The sequence below is a fragment of the Ascochyta rabiei genome, chromosome 5 (assembly GCF_004011695.2).
Source record: "Ascochyta rabiei chromosome 5, complete sequence".
In the NCBI taxonomy this organism is placed as follows: domain Eukaryota; kingdom Fungi; phylum Ascomycota; class Dothideomycetes; order Pleosporales; family Didymellaceae; genus Ascochyta; species Ascochyta rabiei.
Window position 1 is genome coordinate 1,830,761 of NC_082409.1, and position 23,844 is coordinate 1,854,604.

At 55.6% G+C, this 23,844-nt stretch overlaps 9 protein-coding genes across 10 annotated transcripts, besides 10 other annotated features; 3 read left to right on the forward strand and 6 right to left on the reverse strand.

The window, feature by feature from the left end:
* Positions 1-165: 165 nt before the first annotated feature.
* On the reverse strand, positions 166-3,734 carry EKO05_0003772 (uncharacterized protein; the record flags this gene model as incomplete). Of its 2 annotated transcripts, XM_038938430.1 has the most annotated exons (3): positions 166-1,271; positions 1,326-3,523; positions 3,610-3,734. In XM_038938430.1, 3 exons carry the CDS (start codon positions 3,732-3,734, stop codon positions 166-168), a joined length of 3,429 nt encoding a protein of 1,142 aa, XP_038800506.1. The 2 variants fall into 2 exon arrangements, with proteins under 2 accessions (XP_038800506.1, XP_059492214.1); XM_059636231.1 differs by having other exon boundaries at positions 166-3,523.
* Positions 3,109-3,220: a tandem repeat.
* Positions 3,533-3,563: a tandem repeat.
* A 111-nt stretch (positions 3,735-3,845) lies between the features above and the next one.
* Positions 3,846-3,909: a tandem repeat.
* Positions 3,910-5,300: 1,391 nt separating this feature from the next.
* Positions 5,301-7,652, forward strand: EKO05_0003773 (Phosphatidate phosphatase; the record flags this gene model as incomplete). Its single annotated transcript, XM_038945274.1, has 1 exon — positions 5,301-7,652. One exon carries the CDS (start codon positions 5,301-5,303, stop codon positions 7,650-7,652), a length of 2,352 nt encoding a protein of 783 aa, XP_038800505.1.
* A 217-nt stretch (positions 7,653-7,869) lies between these two features.
* Positions 7,870-7,923: a tandem repeat.
* Positions 7,924-7,949: a tandem repeat.
* A 233-nt stretch (positions 7,950-8,182) lies between these two features.
* Positions 8,183-8,236: a tandem repeat.
* Positions 8,237-8,398: 162 nt separating this feature from the next.
* Positions 8,399-8,439: a tandem repeat.
* Positions 8,440-8,470: a tandem repeat.
* Positions 8,471-8,643: 173 nt separating this feature from the next.
* Positions 8,644-8,680: a tandem repeat.
* Positions 8,681-8,759: 79 nt separating this feature from the next.
* EKO05_0003774 (uncharacterized protein) lies at positions 8,760-10,328 on the reverse strand (the record flags this gene model as incomplete). Its single annotated transcript, XM_038945273.1, has 1 exon — positions 8,760-10,328. One exon carries the CDS (start codon positions 10,326-10,328, stop codon positions 8,760-8,762), a length of 1,569 nt encoding a protein of 522 aa, XP_038800504.1.
* Positions 8,778-8,814: a tandem repeat.
* A 637-nt stretch (positions 10,329-10,965) lies between the features above and the next one.
* EKO05_0003775 (uncharacterized protein) lies at positions 10,966-12,610 on the forward strand (the record flags this gene model as incomplete). Its single annotated transcript, XM_038938523.1, has 2 exons — positions 10,966-10,996; positions 11,046-12,610. The coding sequence occupies 2 exons, from the start codon at positions 10,966-10,968 to the stop codon at positions 12,608-12,610; spliced, it is 1,596 nt and encodes a 531-aa protein (XP_038800503.1).
* A 2,848-nt stretch (positions 12,611-15,458) lies between these two features.
* EKO05_0003776 (uncharacterized protein) lies at positions 15,459-16,151 on the reverse strand (the record flags this gene model as incomplete). The annotated part of the gene is made up of 3 exons (XM_038938240.2): positions 15,459-15,558; positions 15,623-15,886; positions 16,012-16,151. 3 exons carry the CDS (start codon positions 16,149-16,151, stop codon positions 15,459-15,461), a joined length of 504 nt encoding a protein of 167 aa, XP_038800500.2.
* A 567-nt stretch (positions 16,152-16,718) lies between these two features.
* Positions 16,719-18,170, reverse strand: EKO05_0003777 ([Pyruvate dehydrogenase (acetyl-transferring)]-phosphatase; the record flags this gene model as incomplete). Its single annotated transcript, XM_038945272.2, has 1 exon — positions 16,719-18,170. One exon carries the CDS (start codon positions 18,168-18,170, stop codon positions 16,719-16,721), a length of 1,452 nt encoding a protein of 483 aa, XP_038800499.2.
* A 1,135-nt stretch (positions 18,171-19,305) lies between these two features.
* EKO05_0003778 (uncharacterized protein) lies at positions 19,306-19,956 on the forward strand (the record flags this gene model as incomplete). The annotated part of the gene is made up of 1 exon (XM_038945271.2): positions 19,306-19,956. The coding sequence occupies one exon, from the start codon at positions 19,306-19,308 to the stop codon at positions 19,954-19,956; it is 651 nt and encodes a 216-aa protein (XP_038800498.2).
* Positions 19,957-20,279: 323 nt separating this feature from the next.
* On the reverse strand, positions 20,280-21,554 carry EKO05_0003779 (uncharacterized protein; the record flags this gene model as incomplete). Its single annotated transcript, XM_038945270.1, has 1 exon — positions 20,280-21,554. The coding sequence occupies one exon, from the start codon at positions 21,552-21,554 to the stop codon at positions 20,280-20,282; it is 1,275 nt and encodes a 424-aa protein (XP_038800497.1).
* A 733-nt stretch (positions 21,555-22,287) lies between these two features.
* EKO05_0003780 (uncharacterized protein) lies at positions 22,288-23,784 on the reverse strand (the record flags this gene model as incomplete). The annotated part of the gene is made up of 1 exon (XM_038945269.2): positions 22,288-23,784. One exon carries the CDS (start codon positions 23,782-23,784, stop codon positions 22,288-22,290), a length of 1,497 nt encoding a protein of 498 aa, XP_038800496.2.
* Positions 23,785-23,844: the final 60 nt, after the last annotated feature.

A 23,844-nucleotide genomic window follows, 5' to 3' on the forward strand; every position in this document is an offset into this window, starting at 1 on the left:
CAGTCGCGTTGCGCCGTCTTGGCATTGCGGCTCTGCGTAGGGCTGGAATCTGGAATCTGGGGTGAGCGCGCGCTATGACCAGGGCAGTACTTCACGTCACGTCGCCTCACACGGTCATGTCATGGAGTGATTGATAGATTGCAAGCCATGCATCAGCAAAAAGCCCTAAGCCTTCAATCCCAAGCCCTCGGCACTCTCGTCATGCTCCTCGTCCCCAGTCGCCTCGCTAGCAATGCTCTCGTGCAGACTCGGTGTCTTGTCCTTGCGGCCCATGCGCTTAATAGAGCCCCAGCTAAGCGCGCTACTCTTGTCCTTGGGGGTGCCGATGCTGGGAGAGTTGTGGTGGCTGATGCTCTCGGTGCTCTTGCCCAGACCAAAGAAACCGCCCGAGTCCTCCTCCGCTTCATCAGGCGTGCTGGGCACATCGCCTTTCTTGGCGAACAGCGGGTTCTTCTTGCCAAACGAGAGGAACTGGCTCGTGCTGCCTTTGCGAGTGAGCTTCTGCATGAAGGACTCTTTGCCGATGGAGCCGGTTTGATCAGAGGTTGCCTGCGAGACGCTGCGTTCGAGCGACTCACGTGGCGATGCTTCCGAGACATCGGCGGTGGAGATGATGGAAGGCGTGTCTCGCGAAGGGCGTGAGAGCGTCTCATACGGGGAGGTGGGATGGCTGCCGTCCGCCGAGGCTTCGAAAGCGACCTGCTTCTCCTTGTCCTTGCCTTTGGATTTCTCGGCCTTGGTCTTCTCCTTCTTCTCGGCCTTTTCTGCTCTCTTGGCCTCCTTCTCTGCTGCCTTCTCCGCTGCGCGTTTCGCCTTCTCGGCCTTGTCTTCTTCTGACTTCTTGCCCAATTGGAACATGGTGAACGTCGCTGCGGCAGGGTTGAGCGCAGTGGGCGGTGTTTCTGGCATCGGGGGGTGGTCTCGTGATGGCATGTGCGATGCAGACGACTGCGGGCGCGTGCCAATCGGTGCCTGCATGGGCGAGCGAACGTTGGAGGGAAAATCGAGGATGTCGTCGTGCACGGAGTCTTCGTTGACCAGGTTGGTAGTCGAGCCGTGCTGAATGGAGGGCCGACGCGATGGCATCCTAGACCATGATGACGTGTTGGTGTTGTTGACACTCCAGTCGACTCCAAGCGGGCTGCTTCTAGCCCCAAAGGCATCGATGCCCCAGCCGAACCTCGTCTGGCTCTCCGTCGAGGGTCGAGGCAGAGCCATGCCTTCGCCCGATATGGTGGAGCCCTGGCGCGGGGACGACGGCCTCTCCATTCCTAGTACAGATGTCAGCCACGGGTCATGCTTCGTACCGAACATGTTGAACGTACGCTTGCGCGTCGCCACGTGCTTAGGACTACTGGATGATTCCACAGGCTGCGTCTTCGTCCGCATGAACGAATCGTACCAAGCCCCTTCGGTACTGCCGCGGCGGCGCGAGGCGCCGGCCGAGTCAAGGTCGAACTCTTGCCGAGGTAGGGATTGACTTTGAGACGGCTTGAGAGAGCCCAAGGCGGGTCCCTGGCCAGAGATTGTCTTACCACGCTGCCTGTTCAACCCAAAAAGTCCCCCGAACCTGCTCTGGGAGTTCATGAAGGAGCTGGAGCTGGATTGGATGGAGCGCTTGTCAGGGTCGATGTTTTCAGGATTCGGGTAAAATTGGAGTTGACCGCTTTCGCGCGGACTTGCAAAGACGCTGGGCGAACGACTCTCGGGCGGTGAGACCGGCGTATAGGGATCCTTGGGCGGGTCAACATGACCGACAGCGCCCAGGCCAGGGAGGACGTTGCGCATGTTGGGCGATGGTTCTAATGAGGATAGTCGAGGCGGGCCGAAGAGGTCGTCGTCCTCGTTGTCTGTAAGGCCCAGATCATCGCCGAACAGGCCTGCAGGAAGCAGAGCGCCAGCCGTTGGGCTCATGGGCGCACCGCCGGTCAAGGACTCGAGATCAGCTTGAGACATTTGGGAGAGGGAGGGCGTGTGTCCGTGCCCACGAGGAGGCAAAGCCATGCCGTTGACGGGGTTGAAGTAGGGGGTGACGGACGCAAAGGGCGGTGATGAGGCGGCAGCCATGCTGTTGAAGGGTGCTGAGGAGGTCTGCACGAAGCCGCCAGGCGGTCCGTTCAACAGTCCCTCGCGCATGCTCAGAGGACGCTGGCGCTGGCTGTTTCTCCTGACTGGGCCAACGCGCGGGACGCTGGGATCGTCGTAGAGCTGGGGCTGGCTCATGCGGCGCTGCTGCAAGTACTGCAGCCTGCTGGAAGCCTCCTGGTTGGCCCTGTCGGCTTCGATGAACAGCTGCCAGGCCTGAGCGTACTGTTGCTGCAAGAGGCCCAGGGTCATCTTCCAGCGGTTGTCTTCTTCGCGCTCGGCACTGTCGGTGCCGTCTGGGGCCTCCCCACCCTCCTGGCCCTCTTCCAGCTCCTTCCTCTCTTCCTCGAGCGCTTTGATCTGGATGCCCTTTTCGCGAATGGCGTCTTCGAGGGCCTTGTTGGCCTGTATCTCGTCGTCGTACTTGTCCTTGGCCTCCTGGATGCGCTTCTGGGAGGACGCCTTGTACTCGTTCTGCTCCTTCTTGAGGTTCTCGGCCGTGTCGCGCAGCTCGACGGATTCGCGGGACCACTTGGCGACGTCGTCCTTCATCTTCTTCCTCTCGGCCTCCTTCTGGCGGAAGAGGCGCTCCTGGTGGGTGCGCCGTGTCTGCGCAGCGGCGCTCTGGCGCTCGAGGGTGGCGACCTCCTTGCGCAGGTCGCGGCTCGCGTCTTCCTTTTCCTTGAGGGCCGCCTTCTTCTCGTCGCGCTTGTGGATGAGGACGAGGCGCTGGGAGACAAAGTCGTGGTCCTCGTCCTGGATCTGGCGGTCCATGTCGTCGAGGTCGCGGCGGAGGGCGTCGAGCTTCTCGGTCAGGGCGCGGATGGAGTCGTTGGAGTCGGCGGCTGCGCGTGCGTCGTCGGCGGTCAGCGAGGCGGGCGAGCCTCTGCGGGCCATGTCGGGGCGTCGTGCGCGCGAGGTGCTGTTGCTGTGCTCGCGCGTCATGGCGGGGGCGGCAAAGGGGGTGGCTACGTCGGCCAGGGACTTGTTGGGGCGGACGATGGGGGTGGGGTTGGCATCGTCGGCGGAGGCGGAGGCGGAGGCGGGGGCTGCAGCGGCGTGGGTAGTAGACGGGGGCGAGGCGGCGTAGTACTGGTCCGAGTCGGCGGGCAGGGTGCGCAGGCGGAGGGGGGCGCTCGGGGCCTGGAAGTTGGAGGCGTTGAAGGTGACGACGCGCAGGGTGTAGTGGTGGTCGGGCAGCAGGTTCTCGACGGTGACGGAGGTGTCGTGGGGGGCGACGTGGCCGACGTCGATGCCGTTGATGCGGACGACGTACTTGAGGACCGAGGCGCGCTCGGGGGCCTTCCAGTGCAGCAGCAGGCCGTCTGCCTTGATGCCGGCGAGCGAGACGAGCGGGGCGACGGGGACCTCGAGGCCGAGGACGTGGACCAGCTTGTCGACGGGCTGCGAGAGGACCTGGTAGGCGCGGAAGGCGACCCTGCAGACAGTCAGCGACAGCGTCGGCGTCGGCGTCGGCGAGCGCGGGGCCAGGCGGGGGAACAGCTGGGGGGCAGATGGCGGTACCAGAACAGGGCGAGGACGATGCAGGCGGTGCGCAGCCAGCCCGAGGACGAGAACAGCAGCGTCTCCACGTCGTAGCGCGCCACGTCGGGCGGCCAGTACAGCGACGAGGCCGGGTCCGAGAACATGGCGGGGACGATGTTTGGCGGGGACGATGTTTGGCGGGGACGATGTTTGGCGGGGACGATGTTTGGCGGGGACGATGCTTGGCGGGGACGGTGCTTGGCGGGGACGTTGTTTGGTGGTGGTGGTGTGAGTAGTAATGGTCGTAGTGGTGGTGGTGGTGGTGGTGGTGGTGGTCGTCAACGTCGGTGAAGATGCACAAGCGGCCCGTCTGCAAAAGCTTGGCTCCCACGCTGCAGGGGAAGGCGCTCCACTCCGCACCCACGCCAGCCTTTTCCGCTACAGCGTTGCCGAGCCAGCGGCCAGTGGGGTATCTGGCGTGGCTCAGGGCTGCTATACAGTACATGGTCTCTACCTCTAGTGGCTGCTATACAGTCAATTGTCTCTACCTCTCGTGGCTACTATACAGTACATGGTCTCTACATCTAGTGGCTGCTTAAAGTATATCGTCTTTACCTCTTGTGGCTACTGTACAGTATATAGTCTCTACCTCTAGTAGCTGCTTAAAGTATATTGTCTCTATCTCTAGTAGCTGCTCAAAGTATATCGTCTCTACATCTAGTGGCTGCTTAAAGTATATCGTCTCTACCTCTTGTGGCTACTATACAGTATATAGTCTCTGCATCTAGTAGCTGCTTACAGTATATCGTCTCTACCTCTAGTAGCTGCTTAAAGTATATCGTCTCTACCTCTTGTGGCTACTATACAGTATATAGTCTCTACCTCTAGTAGCTGCTTACAGTATATCGTCTCTACCTCTAGTAGCTGCTTAGAGTATATCGTCTCTGCATCTTGTGGCTACTATACAGTATATTGTCTCTACCTCTAGTAGCTGCTTACAGTATATTGTCTCTACCTCTAGTGGCTGCTTAAAGTATATCGTCTCTGCATCTTGTGGCTACTATACAATATATAGTCTCTACCTCTAGTCGCTGCTATACAGTACATCGTCTCCACCTCCAGTAGCTGCTGTTGGCTGGTGGCGGCATCATGCAGCCTGCAGCCTGCAGTCAGCATTCCAGCGTTCCACACTCACGTCCCCGTCACGGCGCATGCCCGGCAGAGACAGTCCATGCGCCTGTCGTGGCCGGCCAGTGCCGCGGTTGAGCTCAACGCGTTGTGTCTGCTGGACCGCCCGGCCAACCACGCCTGCTCGTGCAGCATGTGAAAGCCCCAGTGTGTGTGAGCAAGGCGTTCAACACCCTCAGGAGTCAGCACGCTGCCTCGCCATTTCTCTCCTCTCCCCCCCTCTCCCGCCTCAACACCCCCGTGCAAGACAGCCGCTGGACCGCGGCCTAGACACGCCCGCCTGACCTCCACCGGCGCTGCTCGGTCGCGCACTAGCCTCTCCACACGAAGCTGACCTCACTCCGTCATACTTTCGCTCGTTGCCCAAAAGCACCGACCCAGCCGTGTGAGCGCAGCGCATAGACCGCGCCCACCAGAAGCTTGCATGTGAATCAGCGCTGAGGCCCGCCAGATAAAGGCACAGCGCCGCTGCATCGACCCAGCGACTCCCGCCTGCCTGCACTGCCTCACGCACTGCATCACCGCTACCGTCCCACTCCACCATGAACTACCTGCGCTCCGTCGCCGGCGGCGTCTCCAAGGGCTGGAACTCGATCAACCCGGCCACGCTCAGCGGCGCCATCGACACCATCGTCGTCGAGCGCGAAGATGGCTCCATGGCTTGCTCGCCCTTCCACGTCCGCTTCGGCAAATACCAGATCCTGCGCCCCTCGGACAAAAAGGTCGAGTTCCGCGTCAACGGCGAGCTCCAGAACTACTCCATGAAGCTCGGCGAGGGCGGCGAGGCCTTCTTCGTCTTCGAAACCTCCGCCGCCATTCCCGCCGACATGCAGACCTCGCCCCTGGCCTCGCCCGCCGCCAGTCCCGAGCAGAAGCCCCTCGAGACCTCGCCCGCCCAGCTGCTCGACGACCCGGAGCCCCTCGATCTCGCCAGCATAGACAGCGGCCTGCGGAGAAGAGGACGCATGTCCATGTCCGTGCCGCCCTCGGACGCACAGTACAACGAAGCAGACTTTGGCCGCCCCGTCTCCGGCGACTGGTCCGGCTTCCATGTCCAGCGGTCCCAGACAGACACCGTCGTTCCCTCTGGGAATGACGACTTCCCCGCCCATCTCGACGGCGTCAAGGAGCATGGCCCGCTCGAGATCAGCAGAGAGGATGCCACGAGGTGGAACCGAACAGCCCGCTCAGCGAGTCCCCCGCCCGTCTCGCAGGCCGAGGCCCTGGCCCGTGCCATCAAGCTGTCCAAGAAGCTTTTCACCTCCAACATCCCGAACAAGGTCACCGACAGCGGAGACCTCGAGCTGGACATGACAGGCTACAAGAGCAGCGAGCAGGACGCTCTGCGCGCCGAGGTCCTGGCGAGAAACATCTTGTCAGACGAGCTGGCGGGAGACTACGACATTGGCGCACTGATTGGCGCCGACGAGAACGGAAACCTTTGGATCTACAGCAGCGAGGAAGCCAAGGCAGCCGCCATGCAAAAGACCGCCCACAGCGTCTTCAGCGAGCCTTCCCTCGACGCAGTCTCCGATCCTGGCTACCAAAGCGACAGCGGTGTCAGCGATACATCCGCTGGATTTCCTCCCCACACGCGCAACGACTCGGACAGCGCCCTTGGCCTCTCCGCTCCCCACTCCCCCGAGCAGCAGCAAAAGAAGACCGAAACGCGCAACTATGCCAAAACCCTGCGTCTCACCAGCGACCAGCTGAAGGACCTTAATCTGAAACCAGGCCAGAACACAATGTCCTTCACCGTCAACCGCTCCAAATGCGAAGCCTACATGTTCTACTGGCAGCACTCTGTCCCCATCGTCATCTCCGACATTGACGGCACAATCACAAAGTCGGATGCCCTCGGTCACATCTTGAACGTCATCGGGCGCGACTGGACACACAAGGGGGTTGCAAAGCTCTACACCGACATCGTCAACAACGGATACAACATCTTCTACCTCACTTCTAGAAGTGTAGGGCAGGCAGACACGACAAGAGCGTACCTCAACGGGGTGGTGCAGGAGGATTACAAGCTGCCTAGAGGGCCGGTGATCATGAGTCCAGATCGCACCATCGCGGCACTGAGGAGGGAGGTCTACCTTCGCAAGCCAGAAGTCTTCAAAATGGCGTGCTTGAGGGACATCATGCAACTCTTCGACAAGCCTGCCGGCCAAACACCCTTTTACGCGGGCTTTGGAAATCGCTTCACAGACGCGCTCTCCTACCGCAGCGTCAACATCCCATCCACGCGCATCTTCACAATCAACTCCAACGCCGAGGTCAGCCTCGACGTCCTCTCCCTCAACAGCTACAAGACCGGATATGCCTCCATGCGTGAGATTGTCGACCACTTCTTCCCGCCCGTGGGCCTCTTGGTACCCGCCGGTGGAGAGAACTTTACCGACTTCAACTACTGGCGCGACAAGCCGCTCGACATGGAGGACTTTACCGACAGCGAGGATGAGAGCGATGATGAGCAGACTGAGGCGGGGAGCTACCGCAGCGAAGACGAGGGCGAGCAGGGAGAAGATCTTGAGGCGTCGTACATGACCAACGAGAGCGTCGACGAAGAGGCAATGGAAGATTCGATACTGGAGAGCGTCGAGGGCAACTATGGAGAATACCTCGGCGAGGACCTCGACGCTCCCTACGACCAAGACAACGCAGAGTATGAGGAGGGAGACGAGTACAGCGAGGAAGAAACGGAGATTGAGGAACCCATTGAGCGAAAAGACTTTGTGCCTGCACCGACAACGCCGACCGAAGACCGTGTCCTATCCAAGAAACAGAGCGTCCCGGGCATCTCCGAGCGCATGGCCGAGCGCATGGCCGAGCGCATGAACACACTCGACATACACGAGTCCACACCAACCCCCAAGGACAGTCCGAGGAGGTAGTTCAGCCCGGACACGGGCAGGAGCCAGACACGACTGCTCACACATGAAACTGCGTCCCGCACTCTCCATCATTCCATCACAGCCCCACCACCGTCGCCATAGGCCCAACCGGCCACACCGAGGACGGAGTCTGGAGGTGCGAAGGAGTGGAAGTGACGGCAGGGCTCTGTATTGATCCTCTACTTGTAGACCACTCTTCCATGGCAGATGAGGGATAGACGAAGACGACGACGACGACGACGACGACGACGACGACGACGACGACGACGACAACAACAACAACAACACCAACGACAATTATCAAACGAGGCGTTCTAATCACATCTTGCACAGGCCGGCATGGCCTAACAACAGCGTTATAGAATTGAGGATAGTTAGTTGCATACCATAGCATAGCGAGTGTATAGAAGTTTCACTACTTTTCTCCAAGACACGTCCTGTTCCACAGTGCCTGAACGCATTGCGTTGCGTCACTATTATTATTATCATCTGTAGATTACTCTTCTATAGCATATAAGAGATAGATAGCCACAACAACAATAACAACAATAATAAAAATAACAACAAAAATAACCATCACACAAATGCGTTCCAATCCCTTTGTGCATAGGCTAGCATTGCAAAAGTTAACAACAGCGTTATAAAATAAACAACACCTTGTTCCATACCACAGCATAGCAAGTATACAGAAATTCTACCACTTTTCCTTAGAAGAGTCAAGACGTCTCTATTCTACAGTGCTTAAACGCATCGCACCGCACCGCACCGCACCGCACCGCACCGCACCATCTCATCTCATCTCATTCCATCTCGTTTCACGTCAACACACACACACCCTCGAGTTCGACCTCCCCGTGATGGTGCGCAGGATGGGTGCCTGCCTGCTTTTTCTTTTCCGCGCGCTTAGGGGAGCCGCGTGGTGTGGTGCGTGGCTGCGCTGTTAGCGTGCGAAACGCAGCGAGCGAGCGATTTTTAGCATGCAAACGAACCAACTGGACTAGACTGGACTAGACTGTACTGGGCTGGACAAAATGCAGACAGGATTGGAAGTGGAACACGAGGAAGTTATTGCGCATTGGGTATCATGTTCTACTCTCTCTTTCTTTCTCATCTCACTTCACTTTGCCTCCGATCCTCAAACTCCACCTCCATCTCCACCTCCTCTGCGATGGTGGGCAGGATCTGATAGCGCCCGCTTTTCCCCGCGCGCTTGAGGCAGCGACTCGCGTGCAGCAAGTGCCCGCGCTTCTGCCTCACAAACGCCGCGAAGCACGCAGCGCTGACGGCGACGGCAGCGGCGCTGATGTACACGGGGTACTTGAAGTCCTCGGGGCGGTAGAAGATGATGGTGGTCGCGAAGCTGAGCAGCTCGAAGACATTCTGCAGCGACATTTCGGTCGCGGAGAAGGAGCCGCGCGACGACGCGGGGATGTCTTCTTGCACTAGGTACTGCACGCATAGATCGAACCCCCACAGGCCGAGCCGGCTGAGAGCGACGCCGGCGACGAGGGCAAGGCTGGCGAGCTTGAGGTGCGTTTGTGTCGTTGTGGCCGCGAAGAAGGTGATGGCTAGCACAATGGAGAGGAGCTGCTCGTTTATGAACCACAACCCGGAGCGCACGGCGCCGATTTTGTTCATCAGGAGTGGCGCTGCGCAGGTGGCGGAGAGTTCGAGAATGACGGCTGCGAGCCGCATGATGGATACGTGGGTGCTGGTGAAGCCGAGGGTGAGGAGGTAGGTGGTCATCTGCGAGGCGAAGCTGAGGACGGTGAGGTAGAGCAGGGAGAGGGAGAAGGAGGCGAGGAAGGCTGGGTTTTGGATGTAATCCTTCCATGGTCGCATGTTGTTCTTGAGGGCGTGCAGGGTGGATCGTGACGGGACGGCGTGTGTGCCGGCGTGTGTGCCGGCCGGTGCGTCCAGGGTTTCAGCTGATGCCGCGGTGGTGTTTCCTTGCTGTTTTCCGTGGCCAAGCTCAGGTACCGCAGCGTACACCTGCGCGATGGCGAAATACTCGGCGAGCACGCTGATGGCGTTCTGTCCAAATACAATCCAGATGGCGAGTCTTGTCGAGTATCCGTCGAGCAAACCGATGGCAAGCGGTGCGATCAGCTTGCAGATCAAATCGATGCGGCGCATTGCGCTGTTCAGCTCTAATCTGTCGACGCCCAAACTATCCGAGACAACAATGATCCAATCTCTTTCGACGGCGACTGTGTTGGCGACAAAAGCCAGCTTCTCCACGCCTGCTAGTGCAACCACGACAGCAAACAGCCCATGCAGCACCAGGCCGCCCAGAGACTTGCCAGCCAGCAGCACAATCAGAATGAGGCACGACAGTGCGACAGACAGCCGCTGCCATACGATGCTTTGGCGCACTACATGGAGCCGGTTCTTGCTGTCGACCAAGCTGCCGATCCAAGAGCCAAAGACGGCGGCAGCAGCAGATCTGAACAGCGCATAACACGATGCGAAGAACAGGGTCCCGGGGAAAATGGCCGCGAGGAAGATGACGGCACCGAACTCGAAGGTTCGCGCGTTCCAGGTGGAGAGGGTGTGTGATATATATAGACGGTAGAGCAGTGCTTTCGGAGATTTGTTCTGGCCTTGACGCTCGGCGGGGTACTGGCCCGCGTCTGACGGCAGGGTGCCTGTCGACGCACGCGACGCAAGACTCATGGTGGTTGTAATCGTATGTAGGAGTGAATGAGGACCATGAGGGGCAGAGGGCGAGGGAGAGAAGTCATACTGAGCCTTGACCTGGTGATCAGGCGCTGTGGCCGACGGACATCTGGGCAAGCCGAAACCGCTGGTGCTCGTGCTGGACCCTTCTGATCTGCACCTGCCTAGGCGGGTTCAGGCTAGACTCGCAGATGGTGCATTCACTTTCAACGTCGCGTTGCTCTCTCCCCACCTTGCAACCTGGTCACCCCACAACGTCGTGCGCTGGTCGCTTCCGGTCTGTCGTGTGTGGTTTGACATGCCCAGCGTCCCATGGATCCCCATGCTTCCCAGCCACCGTTGTCGACACTAGCAGACCACTAATTCCAGGGTCTGCCAGTCTCAATGCTTGGTAGTCTTTGATAGTGATAACTAGCCTCGGGGTCTCGAGATGATATCTGCCTTACTCGCCGCACGGCTATCATCGAACCTCATCTTCAATTGTCCATGCGTTCCTGGCGAAGCCTGCACACGCACGGCAAACACGGCAAACATGGAGCTTAGGTAAGGCAGAATCTCTGGGCGTGCGAACCCCAACTGCTACGCTCCGCAAGCATTCCAGTCGGCCCTTGTGAGCTTCATTCCCCAGCCACGAATGCCACGTTCTTTTCGAAGCCTGAGACGAGGTAGGTTGTTGCGATCTTCACCTCGTGGCAAGGTGCTAACGCTTGCTAGCATGGCTCGTTCTGCCACTCAGCACGCGCCCCGCCCGGTTCCAGTCCGCTTTGCTTCGCCAGCTCCCATCGACTGTCGAACGGCCGGCTGAGGATCACCGCAAGCCCGATGAGGAGACGCACGATAAGCAGGAGCGAAGCAAATTCGCACGCAGCGTCCTCGAAGGCAGCACCGTGGCTCTCATCTCGCTGCTAGGTCTGGGTCTTGGCGGATATGCATACAGCGTGTTCTACAAGAGCACCGTTAGGAGGAAGATTGAGAATGCCTTCTCGACGGGCTACAGCTCGCAGGAACGCGTGGCGTTGGGCCGCATTGCCCACGGCACAGAGGCGGATAAAATGCAGGAAATCGTGGACAAGGAGTTCTGGGTGCCTCGAGACGATCAGGAAGCAGTCAACGATATCGTCAGCGGAAAGGCCAGAGGGAAATACTATCTCATAATCGGTGAGAGAGGCACTGGAAAGCGCGCCCTGTTACTCGAAGCTATGCGCAAGGTCAATGGCGACGGTGTAGCCATGCTGGAGGCACACAGCGAGCTGGAGGTCTTCCGAACGCGGCTTGGTAAGGCCATCGACTATGAGTTCCATGAGGACTACATCGGAGGCTTGTTCAGCATCAGAGGACCGCGAGACAGCACCCCTCTGCTCGACATTGAACGAGCCTTGAACCAGCTGGAGAAGGTTGCCCTGTCGATGAGAAAGCGGCGTGGAAAGCCCCTTCTGATGGTCATCAACAACATCCATCTGTGCAAGGACGATGACCAGGGTCGCGATCTGATGGAGATACTACAACAGCGAGCGGAGATATGGTCGAGCACCGAACTGGTCACAGTCGTGTTTACCTCAGACGAGCACTGGACTCTGGAGCAACTGATCCCACACGCCACCAACATGCACGTCATGAATGTCCGCGACATCCGAAAACACGTAGTGGTCGATGCGTTGAGGAAGTACCGTGCCAGGTACCACAACGAACACGTGCCTCAGAGCATCTTGGATGAGGTCTTTGCGAAGGTTGGCGGTCGGCTCATATTCCTCAACCAAGTCGCAAAATCGAACGACATGCTGCAGATATGCGCAAACATCAATCGACGCGAGAAGTCGTGGTTCCTCAATCAGTGCTGGATTCTCGGGGATTCAATGGACGACGATGTCGAAGAGCAACAGAAGTTCTGTGCCGCAGCCATCGTTCTTGCGCGAGCGCTTGTCACCCGGGAGAAGGAGCTCGCTGATCCAAACGGCGTTCTTCCTGAGATACCACTGCATGAAGCACGTCAGATCATCACTCGCGCCGACTTCGTCAAACCCTTTGACCACATCAACGTCATCCATATCGATGCATGGGGCATGGTACGGGCTGATTCAGTGCCGATGCAGAATGCTTTCCGTGAGATCTGCAGCGAAGAGGGCTTCGAAGAGCATCTGAAGGCCACGCTGAACAGGCTTGATGAGTTGGAGAGCTTGGCAAGGACTAGAGAGGTGAGCTGGAGGGCTGCACCGGACAGGAGCTGGGGCATTGTGCCCGTGCAGACGTACTGTGCGCAGATTTCGAATCCGAGAGCTTGACAACAGCGAACAGGCAAGGCAGAATGGAACCTTTCACAAAATTATCGTCTTCTCGATCATTTCCGACTTTCGTCTCCACTGCGCCTTACCGTCATTTCATTGTTTTCTTTGAAAAAACCACTACCAGCTACCAAATCAGACTATTGGCTGCGGTTGTATGCGTTTGCGTGGCGCCCGCCAGGCTCGATAGACAGCTCAAGCTGTCCTGCAATCGGCGCATCGTCGGTAGGTTATAGTCAATCGCACACCATACGGCCTACCCTTACTGCGACGTCACGCCCAGTCGCTTCACGAGAGGACACGGACCGAGGTCGAGAGTATGGTACGACACGTTTACTTCGTTGCTGTATGCTTTCTCAAGGTCCTGTAGCAGGCAATGCTTGGTTCCGCCGTCATCACATTGCCCTTGATAGTCATGAGGCAATTGACATGCGGCTCACTCTGTTCCTTTTCAATCCTTACAAAGGAAAGCATCGATTGTGCGGGACACAGCAGTACCATTCCTGGTATCTGGCATTGGCGATGGCACCTGTTGGTCCTCCACGTCAATGTGGTCATCCGAAGTCTACCCGACACCTGCCGTGAGCCAAGTGCTCCGCCAGGAAACAAGTGGCTCGGCCTCAACATACTACTGAGTTCTGCCGAGCATGCCAACGAGCTGCAATCGGGCCACACTACGTGTTCTAGATTTTCTGAAGACCCAAGGACGTTCTCTGGGGTAGTGTGGGGGGCACTTCTGGTATTGCGGAGGAAATTCTGGGGTAGCTTGGGTGTCTAGCCGCTTGGAGGTCTAGCCTTACACCAGTCGAGTCGTTGCCAGAGCGTCTTAGGCCATACTATCGGGACAAGAGACTCAGGTTGAGTACTTAGTCCTTGCCCAGGCTTGGGAAGCTGTACGGGGCTTTGGCATGGCAGCTGAAGGAGATCTATAAGGAGCTCAGAGCGGCTTGCTCCATGAATCGCAAGTAGTGCATGCTAGGCTACCTTGCTTTCTCACACAACTCTTATCCATGACTTCTATCGATCATGCTCACCCGCGACGCACGACAAGCCCCCTCAAAGCCATCGACAACGTAAAGAGCTACATGACATGTGCAACCCGCATCGAACGCACCGAAACAAATGATCACGATGTTTGGAAGCAAAGTTGGATGAGTCTGGTGCTCGAAGTAAGACGAACCCCGCGGAGATCGATCTGGTGAAGAAGCTCGACCGTATTATTCTCGTGAGTGCCTCGAAGCCTAGCAATACGCCTCCAATCGCTGACCCAAGTCATGGTAGCCAATGCTCTGGATCATGTACTTGTAAGATTCGACATTCTTCCGTCGTGCACTGGAGAGACGCTGATCCACTTATGCTGCAGATTCAACTTCCTTGATCGTAATGCGCTCGTCAATGCCAAACTCAACTCGCTGGACAAAGACTTGAACCTTGCTGGCACCCAGTACAATAAGCTCATCTCTATCTTGTTCGTTGGGTATATCGCAGGACAAATACCCTCGAATATGGTACTCAGCCGTGTCAGGCCGTCGTGGTATCTGGGTGGTGCGTTTGGTCCAGCTCTGGCCCAGTCGAAGCTATCATGACCAGGCCTCTGTATGTTATGGTCAAATATCTGTCTTTTGACCTTCTTTGCCAATGACTTTGGAAGCATGTTGGCGTGTCGCTTCTTGCTCGGCGTGACTGAGAATCCTGTGAGAACCACAAGTACACATTTGATGAGTTAAAGACGCTCTAGCTGACAGGAGTTATTGTTCTACCCAGGCGCTCTCTTCCTCTTGCTGCTCTGCTACATCAAGAAAAAGATTACGACTAGAATAGCTATCTTCATACTGACAATATGATTGCTTCCAGTTTCGCTGGTCTTATCGCGACCGGTGACATCATCCTCGCACTTCTCGCCTTCTTTCTGCTGCCCGATCATCCTCCCCAAACCCGCTGGCTCAGTGCCGAGGAGCGACAACAGCTCATGAGCGTATTGCAGCCGACACCACGCAGCAAGAGGAAGCCACCAACGTATGGGTCGGTCTACGGCAAGCTCTCGCCGACTGGCGAACCTGGATCTTCTGCCTGATGTACAACACACACAAATCCTCATTCAGCTTCCAGAGCTTCCTGCCCACTGTAGTACGAGAGATCGGATATAAAACAACGACAACACTCGCCCTGACGTGCCCGCCCTATTTCCCTGCTGCAATCATGGCAGTCGTCATGTCGAACACTTCGGGCCGCTACAACGAGCGAACCTGGCACATCGCCGTGTTCAAGGGCATCACAATCCCGGGCTTCATCATCCCTGCCGTCGCAAACAACATTGCGGCCCGCATGGTCGCTATCTTCATCTCCGTCACCTTTTCCTTCGGCATCAACAAAATCATGCTTGGCTGAGTCGCGGCGACGCTGGGCCAGACGCCGGAGAAGAAGGCTGTCGCACTGGCTCTGTGCAACTCGTTGGGCAACATGTCGAGTGTTTACACGCCGTACTTATGGTCGTCTACTGACAACCCACGGTTCCTCAAGGGGTGGATGGCGAGTATTTCGTTCTGTCGTCGCTGTTTTGTCCGTGTGGGTTATGCGTTTGAGTCTGCAGCAGCACAATAAGAAGCTCAGGCGGGACCAGCCCGATGCTACAGTGTTCTGTATTTGTTAAGTATATTGGGTGTAAGCGATGCAGACACGACAGGGCATTTCATCTTGAGGTAATAAGGCATGCACATGACATTACTGCAAGTGCATCTGGCATTCATACGTATGGTCCCACGCTCTTCAAATACCCATTATTACTTTCACGCCCAACACAAAATCCCTTGTCCCTTTCCCAACAGAGCGCATACTCTCGACCGCAACCTCAGCGAAAAACCTGTACATCCGTCCTCCGGCTCCTTACCCCGACCCCCTTCTTCTGTACCTTCCATCCACCAGTAACCCCGCGCTTGATAAACACCCCTCTACGCAAAGTCAGCAACTACTAATACAATACACGTATCCTTCTCTGATACCAGCCATACTCACAGTAACACCAGCGACGGCAGCGTACCAAGCACCTTCCACCCCGCATAACCCCCTAGCAGTGTGTACAGCCACTCGAAGTTCGACTTCTGCAGGCCGCCATCTCTAGCCATCGCAAGTGGCGAGAGAGTGTGCGGAGCAAGCGCCGTGTACGCTGCGCCAGCTCTCTTGAAGACGTTGTGCCGGAGGGCGAGCAGGGTTGGCGCGACGGTGAAGGTAATCAGGCCGGTGAGGATGAGCGGGTGAATTACGAGTGCGATGAAAAGGCTGGATGGGGTTAACAAAAAGTCTCTACCAGCTGGAGGTTTGTCGCTGTGAGATGGGTTCGAAGGTTTGTTTGAGGAGGTGACTGGTGGTGGTGAGAAGAGGTGAGCGGGGGACAGGAAGCGTACAGGAACGCGCCGAACAGGATCTTGTTCATCGGTCGCATGTTTTTCTGTAGGCGCCAGTACACGAACGGTAGTGCTATTGCGCCGGCTTGGAGGAGTACAATGACGGCGCAGAGCGGGATGAGGAGTTTGAGGGACGGCATGGTGGAGTGTGCGGGTGTGAGAGGGTGTGCAGTGCAACACAGCGATTCAATGGAGGTGTTCAAAAGGTAGCTGTTCAGACAAATTCGGAGGTTGAGTGCTTCCGTACGGTATCGCGGTCGCGTTCTGTGTTGTATATCCACACACAGATGTTGCTGCCTTGCACGTTTGGCTTGCGCTTTGTACACGGTTGGCTTGCGCTTTGTACACGGTGTCCTGGACGTTGTTCATCATCCTAAACCTGTGCTCTTTTGCTAAGTTGGAGTTGGAACAGTCATATCTGAGTGAGTGTTTAGTGGATCTGGCGCATTTGTGGTTGCCTGGTGTGGATGCCGCACGGTTCATTACGACGTTGAACTTCCATTCCAATCGAGCGACTTCGACATCACACGTTGCAAGACGGCATAGTGATTGCGTTGTGACGGTTCGGCATTTGACCCTTTAGCGCTTTATGCTTGGTAGTCGAACGTTAATAGGGTGGCGAACAGATGCACTTTACAGCATTATGCCTGCGAATTAAGACCAACCTCCGCATCTGCAAATGCTTGCCCTTGTCTCTCAAACAAGACCTACCAGAACGTCCACCAACTCTTTCTCTCGCCAATCGCTCCCCGCGACGCAGCCTGCTTTGCCACTCCCTCTTTCTCCAACTTATCAAAGAAGACGACCATGATGGTGGTGTCGTCGACAGCGTAGCGGCCCATCGGTGGCGGCACGCTCAACACACCCATAAACAAGCCCCTTCGGGTTCCACCCATGGCGTTTCGCGCAAGGCAAACAGCTGCATTTTCGTCCTCGATCGCAAAGTATTCCGGTGTAGCCTTCCAGTCCACCTGCTCGCCTGTCTCGGCGTTGTAGGTGAACCCAGGATCCTCAATCATCGGATTGCCAAACTGGGCTGGGTTGGCCTGCAATTTAGGATCGTTCCTAACCTCGCCATTCCCGCGCTCCTTCGCTTCTAACCAGCGCTCCACACACTCCACGGCGTGCTCAGACGAGATTCGATCCCAAAGGCCGTCGGATGCCATGATCATGAAATCGCTCTTCTGGCGCACATCGTCCTTTTCTACTCTTACAATCTGAGTCTCTGTAATTTCCGGTTCAGCAGTCATGTATGGCGGCGTCTTTGAGTTGGGCCGTGGTGAAGACCCCCAGAACTTCGCCTGTACGGTTTTGATAAACTCGTTGTCCCATTTCCATCTATGGTCTCCAAAGGCACGAGTTATGGCTATGCCCATTAGGCGACCAGATTTTGGATCGATAATATCAGGTTCATCCGGATGTGCTTCTGCCAGGCGCTTGACTTCAGCTTCATTAAAGCCAGTCTGGTCTTCGGAGAGCGCGATGGTAGTGTACGATTGAGTTGAGGCATCCCAGCGGCCGAGAACGGCGCGAGAGTCGCCTGTGCAGGCTACTCGTAGCGTAGAATTCTCAGGATCGAAAGCAGCGAGAAGCGCGCAGGAGCCAGAGAATGCGGGAGTTAGGGCGGCGATGGCGGCAGCGTTTGCTGCAGGGAACCAGTTTGCTGCTGTGCGGGCTGAGTCGAGAATTTGTTGGTCGATTCGGAGGAAGGTGTTTTTGATGGTTGATTCGATCTCGAAGGGCGATGAGTAAGAAGGAAGGGTTAGCAGGGCACTGGACAAGGACGGGATGAGCGTCCATTGTAAGTAAAACGCCGTGTGTCTTCCGGCATGTCCGTCCATTATGGACCAGTAATTCCAGGGCTGGGAGCCAGGGCCGGGGGAGGTGCCAAAGGAGAAGTAGTCTTCGCAAGGTTCATTGCTCTTGAATCGACAGCCGTGCGTGACGGGAATGCTCTCTTCTACCGCGTCTTTCTCCGTCATTTTCCATCCGCCCGCTAATTTGTCAAAATGCTCGCTGAAGAATTGAGCCACTTGCGGGTTCTTCAAGGGTTGACTAGGGTCCGGGATGTGATGTTGTAGAAAGTGGTCCAACTCTTCCTTGTTTGCAAAAAATTGCAGAGGTGTAGCTTGGTTCTGGTCTTGTTCGAAGCTGTTCATCACATCGTCGGTCCAGTCAAGGTCTCGGACGTCGACGAAGTAGTATGCCAAACCAGTGAGAAGAACCAGGAACGCAAATGTTTTTTTAGGGAAGGCAGATTGCAATATCGTCTTGCCTGATACATATCGATACCCTTTGTGTATTCTCGCTGTTTCCTGGGGGCTTCGATGTCGGATTGTCGAAGGAGAATGTGCGGCACGTGATTGCAGGTTCACGTTCGCGACGCGATTTGTAGCCCGAAGGTGTGCGCGGCAACTTCCTGTTGCCAGAGAGCTACGAGCTTGACTCGCAAATTGGGCTGCCGACGAGCAGCGCAGCCCTGTAGAACCACCTATCCGTAATGCTAACATTGATGGCTTGTGATGGTTTAGGGACAGATCTTGAGATGCTTTGCGAAAAGGAAAGGTGCCGAGCTTGGGCCAATCACAATCGGGCTCGTCCCGTGACGTGATTTGTCAGGGTCGCTTACGTCGACGTTCCCTGCTTTTATTCATTACACACTCTATGCTCCTCTGTAAGTCACTGCAATGCGTACAATGAACAACTCACAAGCCTATCATACGACTTCGAACACGCTTCTTGCTCCAGTCCTCAGGCCGCACCAACAAAAGATGAGACCGATCTTGTTCGCGACTCATGGGCTGGTTCCATGATGCACAGAAAGCATCATGTTGCAATTGAGAACGCTCCCAAAATGAATATGCTCGATGCTTTCAACCGCAAAGTTTAAGTAGTTGATTTCGAAATGACTACGAGTAATAAGTATATTTGAGCGTGGTTGTGAGATAACCGCGGGTGTTCTACTGAAACCAGCGACGCAGCATTAACGACGGTCAAGGCTGAGTTTCTGCCTGAGTCGCAGCCTTTGGCACTCAGGGCCCATGAAAAGAGCCTTATGCCTTACACGAAAAAAGCCTATCTGTCAAATGTGCGCTCTTTGGATGCATCGCCATGCGGTGGCTAGTCAAAAGGAGACGACGCACGCGAAATACCCTCTCATCATCAGGCACGATCTAAACTTATTCAGATATTCTATGTACACGATGTATCCACTATCAGCGGCTGTACCACGGGTGTTCGTCTAAGATAGCCCTATGAAGAATAGCCGCGGCCTTACAGCCACACACTTTCCCAATGCAGTCACCGCAGGTGATGAGCTCCGCCTCACAACTTTTCTTCGGATTGATCGACCACATCAGGCTGAAGAGTATGTCACAGTATATAAGACAATGTAGATACAGTGACTTCCTAATCATCCACAACCAACAGAACTTCTCTCTTCACCTCTGCATCATCAACGTCTCTTATCCTTACTTTTCCAAGTCTGCACTTCCTCGGCGACCCTGCCTCCCAATACTGCCCAAGGCTTCCAAGATGGGATGCTTCTGCTTCGGCAAGAAGTCTAGAACAGAGAACAAGACCAAACAGCCTGGGCTTCCGCCTGTCCTGGTCGTCCCACAACTTCCTGCGGCTTCAACATCATCAATTGCTTCGAGAAAACCAATGCCTTGCGAGGACCCTCTCAGTCACGTTGACCAGCCACAAGAAACTGTTCCTGTGCCTCTACTTAAGGTTAATCCACCGAAGACCCAATGGGGTAGCGGAGGTAGTGGTGGCCACGTCGACCCTTCGCCAATCCGTTATTACGGCTACAGCGGTGGAGGTGGTAGTAGTGCTGGATATGGCGGTAGCGGGGGTGGCGGATGCAGTGGAGGAGATGGGGGTGGAGGAGGCGGTGGAGGAGGCGGTGGAGGAGGCGGTGGAGGAGGCGGTGGATGTGATTAAGCCCTTGGACTAAAGAGCCGCCAAGCCGCTCGAACAGAGGTGTGGCCATCAACGTAGATAGGCGGCAATGGACCATTTATCTGACGAGACTGAGCGAGCGTCGTCGAGACATCTCATTTCTGTGGTATGTATCCATATTCAAAATGCCAGCTCCGGTCCATCGCCCTCGCTGGCTGGCCACACTTTCCCTGCATCTTCAATGCCCAGATATACCAGATAGGACAGATTCCTCAAGGGCCCTTGCTCAAAAGCATCGATACTCGTTTCTGCCCACTCCATTTCCAAATCTTGGGTCTGACTCTTACTTCTGACCAGACTTTCCTTCAACATCCCCGGCTGATTCCAATTCGTCCCGGGCGTACAATGGACTCCCCACTCGCCATCCAACCAAACGTACTGGCCTGGCGTGTACCATGGAAAATCTGTAGGGGGTCGCGGGATCCGGTAGTGCTGATCGTAATGACAAGGGATGCAGTCCAAACTGATTGTGTTGATACTCCTCCCCGGGAGATCTCGGCTTCGAGACGCTTGAGGCGTTCGGATGAGAGACAGCGCTTGCGCAATGAGAACTCAAACTTCGCAATGTATTCGCGCTCAATCTCGACTTGATGTGTGCTTCGGGTGTTCCAAGCCTCCCAGATGGAATCGCGAACGGAGTTGTTGGTGGCGTCATCTGCTTGAGACGGGGATAAGCACCATTGTCTAAGGAATGGCGCGGTGCCAATATGCAGAATGAACCAATTCAGCCATGAGCAGCCTTGCGCTATATCACCGATCATGCTTGGCCAGTTTGGATGGGAAATAGAAGCGGGTGACCAGCCGTCCGTAGAATCCCATCTGATTGTCTCTGGCTTGCCGTAAGGTCGAAAAGCATGCAGTAGCAGCCGCCAGAGATAGACATAGTCGAGGAGGTCTTGATCTGATAAGAGCTTTAGGTATGCCAGCCTTTGTCTTAGAATGATAGACTCTTTACGACGGATTTCTGCGATAGGATCTTTCCAAACTTCCTTCTCTCCAGCGGGACTGCAATGTGAGTCGCGGCGCTGTCTAGATTCAAAGAGATGTCTCATTCCGTGTTCTGTACAGCTTGCGTATGGACACGAGACGACTTGCCAGATGCGACTGGTTCGTACACCACCGCTGACCTTTCTGAACGCACTGGGTCTTATGGGCTCGCTATCGCTGCTAGAGTAGACCCTGGTCGAGATCAAATGGAAGGACCTCAGGATGCGCCATCCGTTTGTGAGCCGCTGTCGCCAATACGCCGCTTCTGTGCAGACACTTTCGCTGGGTATGCCGTACGGAAAGCCCGAGTTGACATACGGGTGACGACGAAGTTTGTCTTTGTCAAGCGTGATACTGGCTAGCTGAGCTGGGATGAGATTGCGCAACCAGTGTAAAGTGTATCCATCCTTAGGCGGCGTGAGAAGTAAGTCGCAGTCGGGAAACGAAGTGTGTGCAGAAAGCGGCGCGATGGTCTTGATGTATGCTTGGATAGCCGCGCAAAATGAGGTACAAGTCAGTCGCAAGGCAAAGAGCGTCTCAATATTGCAGCTGGAAAAGATAAGGATTAGGATATCGTCGGGAAGATCGTGCATCTTAGTTTCTGGTCGATTATCGCATGGGGATTTGTCGCTTTGGGAAGATGTTGAGTGTACGGTCTGCAAATCCTTCGAGGTAAAGACAATTCGACTGTGGACAGCCAGTAGGGGCTTTGACGATTGCAGTTATGCTCGCATCTTCTGATAAGAAAAACGAATGCAACAAGAGACCTAGAATCGCGAAGGCGAGGCGGCCGCGGACTGCAGTAATTAGGGCTTTTCGCAGCAAAAACAATAAGGACCAAGCAAGGGACGCAAACAAAGTTGTATTTGACGAGACTAGGAGAGTCAGCAGTAGCAGGCATACAATGGCGTATGTAGGTGGTTTGCGTGGGCGGAGGCTGATCGGTCTTGTTGGTTTGGTTTGTCTTGTGTTCGGTTGGCGAATTCTGGGCTTTTGAAATCCCTGTCACCCAAAACCACGCTACCGGTAGTCATCTTGCAGCGCCGTGCAGCAGATCCGCTGGGCTGCAACACGGGAAGTCTTGAGTCCACCCACGGCAAGGGGATCAAGCAACGATTAGCGTCTTCGAGCAAACGGGGATGAGACCTGGTCAATTTACAGCTGAGCTTTTCTCGGATTGTTCATAATATCCCACTAAGCTTAGTATGGTACATGAAGGTGACTTGTATAGAACGTGAATGAATGGATTACAAGGCTAGGTTGGTATAGTAAAAGGTAATCGCTCCGCTTCTACCGGGAATGATTACAGCACACTCAGTATACTCTCTACTCCTGTTTTGCCGATAGCTGCGCGTGGCTAACTTGCTTCTCGGAGCTGTCAGTGCTCACATGTGCCAACTTCTGTTCAATGCCAGAGATCGCGCTTTCTACTGCGGCAGGCACATCAATATGGAAGAATGGCCTGTTCTGTCCATGGAGTGTAGACACTTTGCCTGTAAAGCTCTTTTGTCCACCGACGGCCTGGATTTCATCCTGGGACTCAACATCTCCAACCTTCGAATTGGCTGTGTCTAAAGGTGCGTAGCTGTACACTGGGTTCCAATGTTGCCGGGACGCGAATCGCTCACGGTCGATGTAGCCGAAGCCGGCAGTGGTCAAAGCACGCTTGGTCCAGCGGCTGTTGATTGATGCGAAATGCCACTCAACACTTTCAGGGGCAGCATAGCGGTCTAGCTGGGCGCGAACATCAATAAGACCTTGGACAGAAGTGACGTCGACATTGTTGACTGCACTGAAGTCCAGGACGATGGCGCGAAGAATGGGACGGTTATCATCCACACTGATTTGCTGACCACGTCGTGGACCGGGATCGTTCCATGGCCGGTCACCCAACTTCGCATACCGGTCAAGCGTTGTGGGACGAGCGATAGTCTGCGCATGCTTGACCAGCTCATCCATGTATCCTTGCTGGTTGAGATATGTATAGCCCTCGCTGAAGCGGAAGATCAGAATACCAGGATAAGGTGACTCGATATCGACGTCTGGATTTGTGCCATCTTGCCGGTTGATGGGAACATATGCCTCACGAACGTTGTGCTCGGAGCTTGCGGCAAAAGCACCATCCTCCTTGCGGGCGATCGAATCTGGTGTTGCACGGTAAACGCGGACCTTGCCTAGCATCTGGCCGTGAGCGAACAGCTGGCGCCATAAAAGCAGCGCAAACGAAGCTGCAATTGTGACGTAAATTCCGTTTTCGATGTTTGTGAAAACAGTCACGAACACGCCAGCAAAGAAAATAACCACCTCAAGTGGCGAAGTTTCCCAGAACTGATAAACTACGTTCGGCGGCGTGATGAGGTCACCAACAGCGTGGATGATGATAGCTGACAGGCTTGCCATGGGGATGTAGAAGAACATAGCTGTCAAGGCGTACAAGGCCAGAAGGACGATGATGGCGGTAAAAATACCAGCGAGAGGCGTGCGAACACCAGCCTTGGACTTGATAGCGGTACGTGAAAAGGAGCCCGTGGCAGGGTATGCGCCCAAGAAGGGTCCGATCACATTGGTGAAGCCAACGGCGACAAGCTCCTGGGATGGGTTGATGACATAGTTGTTGATACGACCGAACGACTTTGAGATGGCGATGTGTTCGAGGATCAAGACGATGATCGTGACGGGGATATCAGGAGCGATGGCAGACAGAAGCTCGGTGTTCATGACTGGTGCACCAGCGTGCTGGAAACCACGAGGCACTTTTCCAAGAAGCTTGAACTTCGCCTTCTTCGCATCTCTGATGTTACGGTTGGAGACGTAGCTGATCATGATGTATAGGAGGATGACGAAAGCCATACGCAATGTGTTGATCTAGATTTGTAAGCGGCG